At 40.7% G+C, this 16,768-nt stretch overlaps 1 protein-coding gene across 2 annotated transcripts in view; it reads right to left on the bottom strand.

The window, feature by feature from the left end:
* rad51d (RAD51 paralog D) overlaps positions 1–16,768 on the bottom strand; it is a 29,823-nt gene that overhangs the window by 5,166 nt on the left and 7,889 nt on the right. For both annotated transcript variants that reach the window (XM_044140991.1, XM_044140990.1), the window contains exons 3-7: positions 13,135–13,253; positions 2,217–2,298; positions 1,936–2,070; positions 1,318–1,413; positions 1,121–1,214 (exon numbers count right to left, since the gene is read on the bottom strand). In XM_044140991.1, the coding sequence (XP_043996926.1) occupies positions 1,121–1,214; positions 1,318–1,413; positions 1,936–2,070; positions 2,217–2,298; positions 13,135–13,253 (526 nt within the window). The remainder of the gene's footprint in view (positions 1–1,120; positions 1,215–1,317; positions 1,414–1,935; positions 2,071–2,216; positions 2,299–13,134; positions 13,254–16,768) is intronic.

Genomic DNA, 16,768 nt, shown 5'->3' with positions numbered 1-16,768 from the left:
GCTGTACAATAAAGATCAACCTTAAAGCCACACAAAACATAAAACCAACATAAGAAACACGATCAATCGTGCAAAATGTGAATTTTTCAAAATAGGTCCCATTTAACAGCTCATCTAAGGTGACAAAGGGTTTGTTAGGTGCAAGTCATCCACAGCAACGCTTTCAGGAGCAAACCAAGCAGGTGATCAGATTATGGCTCCATCTACCATCCTGACAGGTGAACTTTAACCACCTGCTGCTTCTTTCGATCGTTTAGCTGAAGCTGTTGAGACGCACTAGTCAGGAGGAAAAGTGGGACTCTGACCTTCTGTGATATTTTCAGGCTGTCAAGTCCAGAATTTGTCCTTGAAAGCAAGTTTCTAGGACTTCTGTTCCTCACAAAGCTAAACTGATTCATGCCTCTGTAAGGTCTAACAGTCTATAGCAGGGACAAGGAAAAGAAACAAGCAACTAAATTTTATGCGTCACATAAACTAATTTTGGTAATTCAGGTAGGAAGAAAAGGTCAGTCTAATTCAATTTCAGGCAGCGAGATAAAAAAAAAAACAAAAGTGGATATTTTTTTATTAGGTTTATGAAAATAAGCGGCTTTTACCAGGTTACATTTTCCAAATTTGGGCTTTCATGAAGCTGCAGTTTTCACATCACACACATTTAAAGACTTCATACAGAAACCAAGCACTTTCCAAACCTTGAAAAAAAAATCTAGTAACATAATCTAGCTGAAATTCATTTTCAAGGATTTCAAGCACCCTTACGAACTTTGTCAATCGAGATTCAATAAATACATTAAATTAATAAGCAATAAAGCTGAATGAGCTCAATTCATTTCAAGTCTGAAGGGAAAAGACGAGCTCAAACATGTAACTTAATAAACATCCTTTTCTTCTGTCTTGCTCTACTTTAACTTCACTTCCACTGTGCTGCTGCTGCTGCTGCTGCTGCTGCTGCTGCTGCTGCTGCTGCTGTTATTTCCAACGATCTTTTTATGTAAATGTCATACTTCTGAAAACACGCGGGGCTCCTTTCTTCACATTCTAACCACAGATGAAATCCGTGCAGATGTGAACACAGCCTGGGGTGTGCCTGAGTGTGACAGAGCAGCAGAGAGACACTCACCTTCGTTCTGTTTGCCTCCCAGCAGAGGAGCGATAACAGCCGACACTGAGTCCACGATCAGCGCCTTGACAGAGCCGCCGCCGCCGACACACACCTCCACACAGAATGTGACACATTTAGACAGCTGTAAGGGTTTTATCCCTCCCCCCCTCCCCCAACTCCTAGAGGTGTGGCTGGTGTGTTTTATGCAAACGAACCTTGTGAAGGCCGCCGCCGCCGAGCCCGTACAGACAGTCGAGCAGAGCGCAGACGTCAAACAGGCGGAAGGTGTGGATCCTCTGAAGAGCTTCCATCTGCAGAGGAAATGTTTTCACTGTCAGCTGATTTCACGTTAAATATATTATTATTATTTGTGTAAAACGACTAGGGGCTGAAACGATTCATCCAGGGCTTTATCGATTAATGGATTATTTTAACTGCCATATTCTGCAGTTTTCACTTAAACTTGTTTTATGCAAATATTAGAAAATACATTAAAAGACGCAAAAAAAAAGAAAAAAAAAGATTGAATTCTTTTTATATAATAAAAAACTTTTTATAGTCTAAAAGCAATAATATTGCAGGCCTTTATGGAACACTTGAACATTTGTAGCTAAAAAAACTGAATTATTTCTCATATCAACATTTGAAAAGCTCAGCCATTTTCACTTGACTTATCAATACAGCGTGGAACCGATCAGTTTTATGGAAGAGCCGACTAGATCGCATAAGGAAACTGAACCAGGTCCAACAATTTAATTCATTTTTTAAATTTTTTAAAAAATGTGATTAATTGTCAGAATAACAGACAGATCAATCTCCATCCTGCAGCTCACCTGCTCGTCTGCGTTGTTGGTTTCGGTTTGCAGCATCTGCAGCAGGCGGCTGGCGGTGAGCCCGCCTGTTGTGTCGATGTAGATCACGCTCTGCTTCAGGCGGTACGCGATGTGCACCGCAACACCAAAACACACCTGGAAAAACACACGCAAACCGGTGGAGCTTTCCGAAACGAGAGCATCGCTTCTGCTCTAGGAGGAGAGATTCAATCTGGCTGGAGGGGAAAGTTTGTGAGGCCGGAATGATCTGCGCTGCTGGAGGAGGTCGAGGAAATGCTCACCTGAGATTTGCCGCTTCCTGGACCTCCTGTCAGCTCCGTTATCTCGCCCGTATACAAGCCTGAGTCCAGCAGTTTATCTAAGCTGCAAGAAACCAGGTACAACTCATTACTCACAACTGGCAGGCGGGGGAATAAACTATTAGCTTCAGATTAAACCACACTAAATACTCTGGGTGGGTAAACATGCAGATTCTAACTAGGGGTGAAACGATTAATCTGATTTATTGATTATTGAAATAATCGTCTATTAATTTAGACATCGTTAAGTATACAAGCTCAAGAAAAAGATCAATTACTGAAAGAACAACACCCTCAGAAATTAGTTAAGCCAAAACTTCACAAAAATATGTACATTTTGCATTTAGGACTAAAAATAAATAATAATAATAATAATAATAATAATAATAATAATAATAATAATAATAATAATAATAATAATAATAATAATAATAATAATAATAATAATAACAATAATAAACAACTTTGTTTGTAAATATGGAAATACCCAAAATTCCTCAAGTGGCAGTTTTAGCTTCAACAATTAATTGGTTATTATGAATGACCAGATCAGCTCTGCGCCGTATTGATGTGAATCAAGCAGAAAGGGTTTTTTAACGTTTTCAAAGATGGACTACACTGAGAAACTGTTAAAAACCTGAATTTGTTATGTCTGTCTGAACGCATCAACATCAAGTTATTATCAGTTAGTTGATAATAATAATAAGTTCTTTTCATTAAAGCTACGTTTCACTTGTAATTTTAAGACATTCTTCTGGTCAGATTGTCTTTATTCTGTTAATATTATGACTATATTGTTATGGCAGAATTTCTCAGTGCCACACAACTCCCAGAATTGACCATTGAAATAAAAAAAGACTTTCTGAAAATATTTTCTGTCCTTTGCCATTTTTATTTTGGAAAAAAAAGCAAGAAAAAAAACAACAATTTATTAAAATTGACTCTGGTATGAAAACAAAATAAAAATATCATTTTTAAGTCATATTGCCCAAATGTTTAATACCTGCGTGGAAGACTTACTGTACAATAACAGAATCTAAAACACTAAAAGCTAAATATTGTTCTGCTGTTGCTGATTCTTTATCGCCACTTAAAAGTTTGTTTATGAGCAACAGACTCTGGTTGAGTTTAATTAAAAGAACATACAGTCTGACTCAAGTAGACATTTTTTCTGCTGCTAGTTTTTCTTTCACTCATAGCAACAGATCTAAAATTGATAAGGCCATGCATAATCTTAGAAAAAAAATACTTTAGGAACTAACCCTACCCTCCAAGCTGAGAACATTTTAAAACCCTTTTGCTTTTTGATCACGTATAAAACTAACTAATCCACTCAAACGGGACGTGTGAAAGAAGCACTCACTGTAAGCATCATTTTGCTGCATCACTTAAAAAGATGTTTGGTATAAATCGTCAGTGTGCCAAACCAAATCCAACTATTTCTGTGACATTTACAATTCCCTTAAAGGAGCTCTCACTATGACTGGCTCCTAATTCTTCATCTTGTCCTGTCAGAAAGTGAAAGGGGCTCCTTCAACTGTGGGCGGCGAGACGCAGCGACTGAATACTGCGAGATGGAAACTAAATATGAAGCTGAACAAGAACAACGAGGGGAAGCAAAAAGACGTTGGACTGGGATTAGGAAGCGAGGCGTGACAGCGTTGAAGGAACGTCAAGAGTTTGTCTCTGAGAGGATGAAATGGAGACGAAAACAGGAATAATCTCCGTCTCTTGGCAAGAGTGAAGCTTCTGAACAAGTTGGTGAACATTTCCAATGAAGATTTCAGGTGAACTGAAGACAGACAATGCAGCTGGATGAAGCTGAATCCTTTTCATATGTCCTACATGGTGCAGGTCTGCTCTTAATTAAGGATGCAATCGTAGTTTGTCTAGAACGTCCAGCACATTTGAAAAGGTGTGAATGTGGATTAAAGCAGTGGACTCTGGTCCAGCTACAAACCTGGGTTTTGGTTTGGTGGAAATGAAATCTGGTGCGGTCCCAATGCATGACGGCAGACCGCTCCGAAAGCAGGAAGTGGACTACACCGCAGGGCATTCTGGGTAAATACAACCAAATCAAGAGCACTGGTGTGGCACTAGAGGGAGAAATGGCTTTTACCAAAGACAAAAGAGAAATTCTACAACTGCTATTTTTGAGTACAGTTTATGAAGAAGAAAGTTGTGGTCGTGTCTTTTCCGAGGTTTTTGTGTCATTTCCTTCAGTGGTTCTTGGTCAGGTGAGGAGGTGAACAGGTTTTTCAAAGAGTTTGGTTCATTTGGATCTTGTGAAAATGGAACGCTACAACTTTGGTCCCCAATCAAACTGAGTCCAACACATTATCAGATGTGAAAGCATCCTCAAGATGCTGCATAACTAAAGAAACATCTCGTCAAGATGATCTACGTAAATGTAATCTGTCACTGTCCTGGGCTTCAGAAACATTAAAACAACTTGCAAGATATAAATAAGTCCATACATTGAAAGGCTATCTTTTTTAATGCACAAATAAAATTCTTAAGCTCTGAAACTTTTCTAAAAACAATAGAAACAGCAAATGTGAGCTATAGCTTCAGCATTGATTTTTCTATACAATTTTTCCACATACCTGACCTTCTCCAAAAGGTCTCCTTTTTAGAAAAACAACAGTATGGATCATTTAAAACAATGTCACAACTTTTTAATGAGAAGTCTGAGAATTGATAAGAGTGATCAGAGTAGAGTGGTCCGTCTTGGTGGTTTGTTGCATGTTGGGTTGGACCTGATAGAAACATGAATACTGACAGATGTTTCATAAACCTGAATAAATGCAAACTCAAGCAGGTTTTGTCTCACAGCTTCTCTGTGGGTCACTGTACTTTACTTAGGATTGTATTATTCTCTTGTCAAATGACAAAACACTTGCAAGATATAAATAAGTTCCTTGTCAGTTTTTTTGTGTTTTAATTTAAAACAAGAGAAATAAAAGCGGTTCTTCAATTATCACTTGATCGTTCCGATTCTCTGTGACTACAGTGTTTGGATTTGTTGTAGTTTATGTGCAGACCGCAGCTCTTTACTTCCTTTCTTCTTACTTGTGGTGAGAAATGTGACAGGAATCCACATGAATTTACAAAGCCAAGGTCCTCCAACTTGAATGTGAAGCACTCAGTTCCTCCAACGTCTCTGTGAGATTGTCAAAAGAAGAAAATCTGTGTGGACAGACTTATTTGCATTACTGCTGCCTGTTGTGACAGTATTGTGGCGACGACTGCGCCGTTGATGGAACATCAAATCGTTTTCCCATAAGGACTCGGCGAGATGAAAGTGATTGCCCTTGAAAAGTCACAGATTAAAAAGGAGAAAACCCTGGGGCCGAACGCGTCAGCGCGCTCTGAACACTTGGACATGAAAGGGTTCATCCTGGTGTTTGATTGGAGGAAAATTCATGTAAGAGTTCAGATTTAAGTGTGTTGTGAAGGGGAGGGGTCGGATCCGCTTACAGGACGATTTCAGTCTACAATGGACAAATATTACACCATTTACACATTAGTAGAGTCTTATCTCTTAGTTCGATATTTCCACAATGTTTTGCACATTTTATTCCTGCATCATTGTCCCGATTATTACTGAGAAATCATTGTGAAATCTAGTTGACCTAAATCTACTCTGGTTCCAAGCAGCTCCACTTCCTTCATCTGAACTTAAGTTGCCTTGATCAACGTCGGTTTTCACGAGGTTTCAGTCATGCAGTTTATTACTAAAATAATCATTAGTTGCAGCCCTAAAAACCACACATTTTCTAACCTTATGACAAGAAAAGAGATCTAAAAAAAACATATTACAGGAACTTTGAGGGTCATTTATTGAGAACCATTTAGGAAGGTTAAAGGAGCCCTGAGCCTGAACCTCCAAACCTGATCACTGTCTGTCTGTTCAGCTACTCACCACTAGAGGGCATCCAAGGCACACTGCAACACAGCAGCTTCACCAACATGTATGATTTAGCTTGATATCACTGCTCCAACTCTCTAATTCATAAAAACCACTTAAAAAGAGCCACTGAGAGAGGAGGAAACACCTGTGGTCATTAATTATGCTGAATCTGACTGTAGTAAGGGTCCCATTCTATAAATTATGCCTTGCTGGAACAATTCACACATTTGTCAAGACAATATTGTGGTTTTTTTTTCCCCCCCTTCAAAGATGAATATTTACCCTTCCACGCTTCACCATACAGACAACAGGATCACAAAGCAGCTGCAGACATCAAACCTGCCATTCCCAGAACAGCAACAATGCCTCACCGACAGCATCTCTGCTTTCTTCCAAGTCATTAAGTTTTGATTGTGCGATGTGCCGCTGATTAAATGTTTTAATGTTCTCCTCTGCAGTGTTTGTTGTGTTTTTCAGTGGGAGGTGGTCAAGAAGAGAGCAGAGTTAATGCAGCCGATACATCTGAAGCCACTTAAGGACGGCCACACGAGCCAAATGGAGCGACAGGACAAGACGACAGTTTCAGCTGCCAAATTGTTCCTTCGGTTCGGGGCTGTGAGCCCTCTGGCCACTTCTGCAGCACTTTCCACTCGGCTGTATTTCTAAATGTCTAACTGCAGCGGCTGAACAGAACTCACATTCTCTGCTGGCGTCAGTAAAAAGCTCAAAACTAAAAACAGGAATTTCACTTCAGTTAATCTGATAGTGAAGACCTCCAACTGAATGTCAACAATAAAGAAAACACCCACGAGAACGACTATTTTTCAAGGTCAAAAGCAATTCATTTAAAAGTATAGAATGTGTCTTGATCTGCTCCAGGCTAAAAACAGTCAGACTACTACCATTTGAGGGTTTTATGCATCAGAACAAAAATGAAAAGGTTCTGGTATTTTTTTTCTACAGTTATTTTACTCTAACCTAACCCGAAGAGAACACAAACAAACTGCACAGCTTCAGTCTTTACTAAATTATGAGTTACCCCACACAAATGAAAGAAAATCTCACTAACAAATGTGGGGATGAGCAGAGGTTAACTGGGCTCTGTGGTCAGAGTGAGACAAGCACTGTTGACGCCACGTCAACTTTATCTTTACTTAGCAACTTTTCAGACCCTCTTGTGACTTTATTTAAGAAAACATGACAACTTTTTTTCTGTTGTCGGAGACTAGAAGAGAGACTACCAAGACACCTTGAACTTGTTACAGTTCTCATGCAAAGGACAATATATATGTATATATATAGAGAGGGCAATGTGATTTTAACACATTGTTGAAACACATTTAGGTTTTGGTTGACCCTTGACCTCCAGCTCATTCTGCACACCCCTTAGTTCTCTGCATGTGTGCTTTCATACCTATGGGCTACTTCACTCCTCTGTGGAGGGAGTTCCTGAAAAGTCCCCACTTGGGAAGTGCGAGAACTCAAGCTCCAATATGGCCGCTCCTCGCATCCACACAAAGCAAGCTTGTTTTAAACATGTTTATTTATTTATATACGAGTGAGCCTAAAATCAATGTCATATGTAACGCCTGCGACTTTAAATTAAAACAATTTAAAATGTTCATTTATGGAAAGTAGAGGTTAAAATGATCTTCATAACAGGCGCTACGAACAATGTCTACTTGGGTGTTGCAATACTAAAATCCCAACTCAGAGTGAAATGGGTAATAGATGGAGGTGGGCAATGGTTGCCAAGGCAAGTCATACCAAAACTGGAATTTTAGGCATTGCAATGATATATTGTACATAATGATATAGCATAGCCTTACTTTTGGAGTCCATGAACTCTACAGGGACGGCACAACTGACTGACGTTTACAGCTGGTAGAGCTACCCATGCTAACTACGGATAACGACAGGACATGCTACCCATGCTAACTACGGATAACGACAGGACATGCTACCCATGCTAACTATGGGTAACGACAGGACATGCTACCCAGGCTAACTATGGGTAACAACAGGACATGCTACCCATGCTAACTATGGAAAACGACAAGACATGCTACCCATGCTAACTATAACGACAGGACATGCTACCCATGCTAACTACGGATAACGACAGGACATGCTACCCATGCTAACTACGGATAACGACAGGACATGCTACCCATGCTAACTACGGATAACGACAGGACATGCTACCCATGCTAACTACGGATAACGACAGGACATGCTACCCATGCTAACTATGGGTAACGACAGGACATGCTACCCATGCTAACTATGGGTAACGACAGGACATGCTACCCATGCTAACTATGGGTAACGACAGGACATGCTACCCATGCTAACTACGGGTAACGACAGGACATGCTACCCATGCTAACTATGGGTAACGACAGGACATGCTACCCAGGCTAACTATGGGTAACAACAGGACATGCTACCCATGCTAACTATGGAAAACGACAAGACATGCTACCCATGCTAACTATGGGTAACGACAGGACATGCTACCCATGCTAACTACGGATAACGACAGGACATGCTACCCATGCTAACTACGGATAACGACAGGACATGCTACCCATGCTAACTACGGGTAACGACAGGACATGCTACCCATGCTAACTACGGATAACGACAGGACATGCTACCCATGCTAACTATGGGTAACGACAGGACATGCTACCCATGCTAACTATGGGTAACGACAGGACATGCTACCCATGCTAACTATGGGTAACGACAGGACATGCTACCCATGCTAACTATGGGTAACGACAGGACATGCTACCCATGCTAACTATGGAAAACGACAAGACATGCTACCCATGCTAACTATGGGTAATGACAGGACCTGCTACCCATGCTAACTACGGATAACGACAGGACATGCTACCCATGCTAACTACGGATAATGACAGGACATGCTACCCATGCTAACTACGGATAACGACAGGACATGCTACCCATGCTAACTATGGGTAACGACAGGACATGCTACCCATGCTAACTATGGAAAACGACATGACATGCTACCCATGCTAACTATGGATAACGACAGGACATGCTACCCATGCTAACTATGAAAAACGACAAGACATGCTACCCATGCTAACTATGGGTAACGACAGGACATGCTACCCATGCTAACTACGGGTAACGACAGGACATGCTACCCATGCTAACTATGGAAAACGACAAGACATGCTACCCATGCTAACTATAACGACAGGACATGCTACCCATGCTAACTATGAAAAACGACAAGACATGCTACCCATGCTAACTACGGGTAACGACAGGACATGCTACCCATGCTAACTACGGATAACGACAGGACATGCTACCCATGCTAACTATATAACGACAGGACATGCTACCCAAGCTATCTACGGTTAACGACAGGACATGCTACCCATGCTAACTATGGGTAACGACAGGACATGCTACCCATGCTAACTATGGGTAACGACAGGACATGCTACCCATGCTAACTATGGAAAACGACAAGACATGCTACCCATGCTAACTATGGGTAATGACAGGACCTGCTACCCATGCTAACTACGGATAACGACAGGACATGCTACCCATGCTAACTACGGATAATGACAGGACATGCTACCCATGCTAACTACGGATAACGACAGGACATGCTACCCAGGCTAACTATGGGTACGACAGGACATGCTACCCATGCTAACTATGGATAACGACAAGACATGCTACCCATGCTAACTATGGATAACGACAGGACATGCTACCCATGCTAACTATGAAAAACGACAAGACATGCTACCCATGCTAACTATGGGTAACGACAGGACATGCTACCCATGCTAACTACGGGTAACGACAGGACATGCTACCCATGCTAACTATGGAAAACGACAAGACATGCTACCCATGCTAACTATAACGACAGGACATGCTACCCATGCTAACTATGTAAAACGACAAGACATGCTACCCATGCTAACTACGGGTAACGACAGGACATGCTACCCATGCTAACTACGGATAACGACAGGACATGCTACCCATGCTAACTATGGGTACGACAGGACATGCTACCCAGGCTAACTATGGGTAACGACAGGACATGCTACCCATGCTAACTATGGGTAACGACAGGACATGCTACCCATGCTAACTATGGGTAACGACAGGACATGCTACCCATGCTAACTATGGCGACACGACATGCTACCCATGCTAACTATGGGTAATGACAGGACCTGCTACCCATGCTAACTACGGATAACGACAGGACATGCTACCCATGCTAACTACGGATAATGACAGGACATGCTACCCATGCTAACTACGGATAACGACAGGACATGCTACCCATGCTAACTATGGGTAACGACAGGACATGCTACCCATGCTAACTATGGAAAACGACAAGACATGCTACCCATGCTAACTATGGATAACGACAGGACATGCTACCCATGCTAACTATGAAAAACGTCAAGACATGCTACCCATGCTAACTATGGGTAACGACAGGACATGCTACCCATGCTAACTACGGGTAACGACAGGACATGCTACCCATGCTAACTATGGAAAACGACAAGACATGCTACCCATGCTAACTATAACGACAGGACATGCTACCCATGCTAACTATGAAAAACGACAAGACATGCTACCCATGCTAACTACGGGTAACGACAGGACATGCTACCCATGCTAACTACGGATAACGACAGGACATGCTACCCATGCTAACTATGGGTAACGACAGGACATGCTACCCAGGCTAACTATGGGTAACGACAGGACATGCTACCCATGCTAACTATGGGTAACGACAGGACATGCTACCCATGCTAACTATGGGTAACGACAGGACATGCTACCCATGCTAACTATGGAAAACGACAAGACATGCTACCCATGCTAACTATGGGTAATGACAGGACCTGCTACCCATGCTAACTACGGATAACGACAGGACATGCTACCCATGCTAACTACGGATAATGACAGGACATGCTACCCATGCTAACTACGGATAACGACAGGACATGCTACCCATGCTAACTATGGGTAACGACAGGACATGCTACCCATGCTAACTATGGAAAACGACAAGACATGCTACCCATGCTAACTATGGATAACGACAGGACATGCTACCCATGCTAACTATGAAAAACGACAAGACATGCTACCCATGCTAACTATGGGTAACGACAGGACATGCTACCCATGCTAACTACGGGTAACGACAGGACATGCTACCCATGCTAACTACGGATAACGACAGGACATGCTACCCATGCTAACTATGGGTAACGACAGGACATGCTACCCAGGCTAACTATGGGTAACAACAGGACATGCTACCCATGCTAACTATGGAAAACGACAAGACATGCTACCCATGCTAACTATGGGTAACGACAGGACATGCTACCCATGCTAACTACGGATAACGACAGGACATGCTACCCATGCTAACTACGGATAACGACAGGACATGCTACCCATGCTAACTACGGATAACGACAGGACATGCTACCCATGCTAACTACGGATAACGACAGGACATGCTACCCATGCTAACTACGGATAACGACAGGACATGCTACCCATGCTAACTACGGGTAACGACAGGACATGCTACCCATGCTAACTATGGGTAACGACAGGACATGCTACCCATGCTAACTACGGGTAACGACAGGACATGCTACCCATGCTAACTATGGGTAACGACAGGACATGCTACCCATGTTAACTATGCTAACCTCTAATAAAGAATGCTAATAATAGTTTAAAATGCCACCTCTGTAATCATATATGTTTAAAAAAAAAAAAACCTACGTAACCACAACTACTCACCTCTACTCCTAAAATATCTAATCATTGACCGTTGAAAAGCTGCTCATTGCTTCTCTATAGTTGCAATAAGAACGATTAAACATCTCAGTGATATTTATATTTTTGAGTCTTCAGTAGCATCTGGACAAAAGAAGACAAAATACTATTTTATAAACCGATAACTTACGAAAAAAGGAATAGGCTGAAGCCAAGGCTTAAGCTTCCCTTCCCTATTCATAGACTCAGCAGCCTACAGTAATAAAAAAATATGAGAACACCGTTATTTCAAATGGATCTACTGCAGTTCATGCTTCTGCTACATGTGAAAGTATAAAAAAAGATATTTCATGGAACAATTCTGTGTTTTTTGATGTGAAAAAAGGTTAGTCCAATCTACTCCATTTTATGTGCTGTATAAATAATGAAATAAAAACATTAAAAGCAGAATAAGACACATTAAAAACACTGCAGACTTCTAAAATAGGAAATAATAAACCATACTAGAATGCTGTATTGTTGGGTTTATTTATATGGACACATGCATTCCAAATAAATATATATGGTTATATGACCTGGACAGTTATTCTGTTACTACTTTTCTAGAGAAGCAGAGTTTGGCAGCACTGTAACCTTGTTCTGTTTTAGAGAGATATCACAGGTTTCATTTATAGAGAGCATTTTGTTAAGATGGAATAATTATTAGTTTATCCAGAAAGCAGAGAAAACTGCATTTAACTGTGAAAAAAAGACAAAATCTCTAATTGGTGAATCTCCAAACACAATTGATGACTGGTCTGTAAAACCGGGCAGCAGTAAATGAAAGTGTTATTAAAGCGTCTCATCGGAGCAGCACAACTTAATTTGGCAGAGCAGCCAAATTTTAAAAGTTACGAGCCAGAAAGTTAATTTTCAGTTTTACAACAGAAAAAAAAAATCCATGCTTAATGAAACTAATCAAAGGATTCAATATGATGGGACTGATAAAACTTCTTGAACAGGATCACAAACCTTACAAATGTTTCCTTTGGAGTGTTGATACTGGAGATAAGCCTTCCTGTAAGCCCCTGTGATGGTGTTGAGCTCCCTGTTAAATCTCCCAGGCCCTGACAGATGAAGCAGTGTGTGGAGAATTGACTTTACCTGGGATTTCCAGTGGAGAGGATGGCGGTGGAGCTCAATAGTTCCTCGTATAGATCGGCGCCTGACACTGGGAACGCCGTGTGTTGGGCCAGCAGCACCCGGCGGATGGCGAACAGAGCCTGAAACGCAGGAAACACAAACTCACAGCAGCGCTGCAGAGATCAGCTGCAACACGCACCAACATTCTGCAACCTCTGCACTTTTTGTGACTGGCGAATTATTTCTGTGTTCACTCAGTCATAACAGCCCACAGCATTACAGGCCCTCCACTAATCCTAACTATGCATATTTTGATCCTCTTTTTTCTTTTACTTCTGATACAGATATCAGAGGTTTATTATCAGCCCATACTGATCCGATACAGAAAAGCAGTACTGAATTGACTTAAAACACATATGTCAGAGTTAAGTATTAAGTAATGCTACATTATTCCATTTAGATAATGATATTTTATTAAAGGTTATTTGCATTTTACAACGTATTTCTGACATTGTATAAAATAAGCTTAAGTGGTTAAATGAAATATTTGAAGAATGTGCCAAATTGTTTTATTAGATTGCCGGTCAAAATAATCACTAAATTAATTTCTAGTGGCAGCTCTACCATAATGCATGTAAAGGTATATCTGGTGTTTGAATGTTTAAAATAGGCCGTTTTTAGCATTTTTAAAGGAGGAGTTAAGTATTTGAGGATTTCAGGTGTTCGTGGGCAGACGTGGTTTTGGTCCGCTGGATACATATTCTGCTCAGGAAATGACGTCTTCAGCAATCTAATCAATTCTGCATCAGCGGACCGAAGGAGGAGGAGCTGTGTGGGAACGTTTGGGACAACTTTTGCTGCTTGGTGGCGTCTGCAACACAACTAATCCCTCTGAGTTTTCTATTAACTGATACACAAAGTGACTGGAGTTTGTTGAAAATATGTTGACAAAACTTAAATTAATCTCTAAGATAATTAAGTGGATGCACTTAAAATGAGATGTAACATTAGCTGTCAGAACAAGGAAGTCATTTTATGTATTCTTGGCTCTTCTTCTATGCTGTATATTGAAATAAAAACTGCACATGAAATATTGCCTTGGCATTTAACTCAAGTTTGATCAATTCCAGAAACAATGATTGAAATAACTGTATTCATGTATATGCAAAGAAAACTGGAAAAGAAAAGAAAAGACAAAACCAAAGTGTGTATATCAGTGTAAAACTAGAAAATTCCTGAAGAAATTTAACTGGGGCCTGCCAAAGTGTGCCCGTCGGTTTGGACCCAGCGTTCTGATGCTAAGAATTTGCATCAATGCTAAAGAAAGCTGCAATGTAATCAATAGAATCACAAGAATGTTAAGTAAACTGGACATGCACCATTCAGTATGATAAAGTAAGTGTATTAGCCAAAAAGGATCAAAAATGCTAATGTTAGCGTGAATGCTCTCAGTAGCATGTGGGATATTATTAGAATGTTCTCTGTAATTTACTTAATTCCTTCAGAATACTAAACATGGCAGATAAGTAAGAAAAATAGGTAATAGCTTATTTAAGCTAAATGGCTAATGCTAATGAACTGCCTTGCTGCGCAAGGCAGCTCCCTAACCTGAGAGAACCAGATAATGCAGAATTATATCATTGCACCGCCTTTGGCGGTGCACTGTCCAAAGGGGCATTTTGAGGCTTTTATTTTGAAATTTGCAGTAAGCTTCATATTAAATGCCCACACTAATCCAATGTGTAACAGTGAATGTGTTAAATCGTTTCTATAATGCTCAAAACACAAGTAGTTCTAAAGGCCAGCTCAGTCCTCCTCTGTAGTAACTGACAGTTTCACCATGTTGTAGTTCTAACCTTCAGTCTTTGTAGTTCTAAAGAGCAGCTCAACTGTCATGAGAATGAAATACAGGGAGAGATGGAATCCTAATAGTTTTAAGCAGTTACTTTTTCTGATCAAAGCAGGCCAAACATATCTTTACCTAAGTGTTGCCAATAGCATGTGGGGTATCATTAGAATGTTTTCTGTAATTGACTTACTCAATTCAGTATATTTAAAATGACTAATAAGTAAGTAAAATAGCTAATAGTTTATTTAAGGTAAAAGTCTTATCTTAATGATCTGCCTTGCTGCGCAAGGCAGATCCCTAACCTGAGAGAAGAATATAAAGCATTCTAATATTATTGCATCGCCTTACGGCGATGCATTAACCTGAGGGCAATATGAAGGCTTTTATTTTGAAAAATAAACATAAGCTTCATATTAAATGCTCACACTAATCCAATGCCTAACAGTGTTTGGGTTAAATTCCTTATTTACTGGCCTAAACAGCCAGTAGTTCTAAATGGAAGCTCTGTTTTAACTGAGTGTTAGTTAGAACTACAGATATGGTGTTCTGATAGTCCTATTTAATATCATTAGGTCAAAGGTTAATGCCATTGCACTGGCTTGCTGCGCAAGCCAGTGCCATAACCTGAGAGGAAAAGATAATATAGGCAGAGATTTTTGCTGACCTGACAGAAATATTGGGGCTTTTATTGGGAAATTTCCATTAAGCTTTATTTAAAAATTACACATAATCCTGTGTGTAACAATGGTTTGTTAAAATCTGTTATAAAATGCCCAAAACACAAGTAGTTATAAAGGCCAGCTCATTCCAGAGTGTCCTCCCATAAATCAGCTGCTCTGGCCCCATGTGTTCCGTTGCTATGGTAATGGATCAGCTGCTTACTGTCATATGTGTGTGAAACAGAAAGGGGGGAAAAAAATTCTATCTTTGTGAGACACCCAGCCAATTAATATGGAAAAAGCACTCCGAACAAACCTTTGCCGTTCAGGAACCGTAATACATATTCAAAAACCGTTTGAAGTGTATAAGAGGGCTATTTGTCTTCTCCGATAGTACCGCAATTCATATTTTTACCTCATTCACAGTAATTGCAGTGATGAGACAAAAAATTGTGCAGAAACTTTTCAGAAATACATGGAAGTGAATCAGGGAGAGCGTCAGTTACCCTGTCCCATAATTTCACTCTGAAGCACCTTGACAGAAAACCGTAAATGCTAGAGAAATATCGAACACATTTTACCGGAGCAGGCACGCGTATCAATGTCATGACCGAGCTTGATACCAATCGGGCGATATTTGTGGGCGTAACGGCGATTTCAAAATCGCTTTGGGGTCAAAAATCTGCTTCAATTCTCACTCTACTGGAGCGTCAGTTGGTTTCAGTTATGCTCTGCGTTTCGGCAGTTGGAAATTTTGCTCTTTGTTCGCTTTTTACGTCGCCGTCATAAGTCCGATTCCTTATAAAAATAATAGCTCCCCTCCCGGGACCGAGCCGCACGTTTTGATACCACTTTTGTGGCTGGGCTCGCAGCGGTACGAGCCGCATTAACGGTGACGGAAGAATAAGTTAAGAACTAGAAAATTCCTGAAGAAATTTAACTGGGGCCTGCCAAAGTGTGCCCGTCGGTTTGGACCCAGCGTTCTGATGCTAAGAATTTGCATCAATGCTAAGCTTAGCTGAATGGTAGTCAATAGCCCTTGGAGAGTCACAAGCATGTTGACTAACATGCACTTGCACCATTCAGTATGTTGAAATTAGTGTATTAGCTCAAGTTAGCCAAAAGGCTAATGTAAGCATAAATACTT

Source organism: Gambusia affinis, linkage group LG15, assembly GCF_019740435.1.
Source record: "Gambusia affinis linkage group LG15, SWU_Gaff_1.0, whole genome shotgun sequence".
Lineage (NCBI taxonomy): Eukaryota > Metazoa > Chordata > Actinopteri > Cyprinodontiformes > Poeciliidae > Gambusia > Gambusia affinis.
The sequence above is the reverse complement of the archived record's forward strand: the minus strand, read 5'-3'. Positions and strand labels throughout refer to the sequence as shown.